At 35.0% G+C, this 1,103-nt stretch overlaps 1 protein-coding gene across 1 annotated transcript in view; it reads left to right on the top strand.

The window, feature by feature from the left end:
• Positions 1–28: 28 nt before the first annotated feature.
• hzg (CTD small phosphatase herzog) overlaps positions 29–1,103 on the top strand; it is a 27,701-nt gene continuing 26,626 nt past the window's right edge. The window contains exon 1 of the mRNA XM_017626085.1: positions 29–596. Within this exon, the coding sequence (XP_017481574.1) occupies positions 524–596 (73 nt within the window). The 5' untranslated portion in view covers positions 29–523. The remainder of the gene's footprint in view (positions 597–1,103) is intronic.

The raw sequence follows: 1,103 nt of genomic DNA, 5'->3' as shown, positions 1-1,103 counted from the left end.
AATAATATTCTTACTTTCAATTTCAGGTTTTCTTTGTGTTCTCTCGTTTGCTGTGGTTCCTTAGAAATTAACTGCAATAATAAAGTGGATTAAGTATAATTTTACACAATCACCAGTATTTTAGTGATCACGACATAAACCCAAAAAATTTGTTTGCATAGTGATTTTCTAAAAAAAGGAAAAAAAAATATTACGCCACTTTGCATTAAACCAAACGTCTTTTTTTAACACTGAAAAGTAAAAAGTAAATACATAAGTTTATTTTTAAACGAAAACACGCGCTTAGCAGCAAGAACCGAAAAGTGAAACGAAGTTTAAAGAGCATAAACAAAAATAATTATTCCCAATAAGAAACGAGTGTGTTAATCATAACGTAATAATCGCCTTTTTCATTTCATTTCTGTTGAAATTTAATTTTGTTTGCTAATTTTGTTTTTGTTTTTGTTGTTAAACACACAAAAACCGGCGGCAGGCAAATCTGTATTTTTGCCTACCGAAAGTTAAGTAAAAAATTTATGCTTAAATGGATGCAACATCAATAATCACACAAGTCTCACGCGACGATGAGCAGTTGAACGTGTGTGCAAATGAGAAAGGTGAGTACCATAATTAAAATCAAATATCTCGTATAAATATAAAACTTTTTTATTAGTACATATTATAAGTATTATCTTAAGAACTTTAACAAATATCAAATTAACGAAGCGCAACATAATAAAATGAAAAAGAAATGATACAGAACCATGGCTGTTAACTATGTGGAAGCGATTGAACAAAGGAATTTTAAATGTGACAAGCTGGCTATTAGGTTGCTTGCTTGTTTGTTGGTAAGCATGAGTGGGTTGCCGCCAGTTATTCAGTCGGGCAGTATCAAGAGGCGAGACATGCGCGTGCTGGCGGCCGCAACAGCAGTCGCCATCTCATTGCCACCGCTGTCGTCGTCGTCGTCGTCGTCATTGAAAGGGGAGCAATAAATGCAAGTGGGAAGCCCTGACTGGGTGGAAGAGTTGCTTATCGGGTTGTTGTACTGGTTGCTTGTTTGCGCCTAATTTCATAGCAGTTTGTGTGCTTGTTTTGGTATTACTGTGCGCTTCTTTTTTTTT

The sequence above is a fragment of the Rhagoletis zephyria genome, unplaced genomic scaffold (genome assembly GCF_001687245.7).
Source record: "Rhagoletis zephyria isolate East Lansing unplaced genomic scaffold, Rhagoletis_zephyria_1.1 Rzeph_scaffold_04414, whole genome shotgun sequence".
NCBI lineage: Eukaryota > Metazoa > Arthropoda > Insecta > Diptera > Tephritidae > Rhagoletis > Rhagoletis zephyria.
Note: the sequence above shows the minus strand (reverse complement) of the source record. Positions and strands in the feature narration are given on the sequence as shown.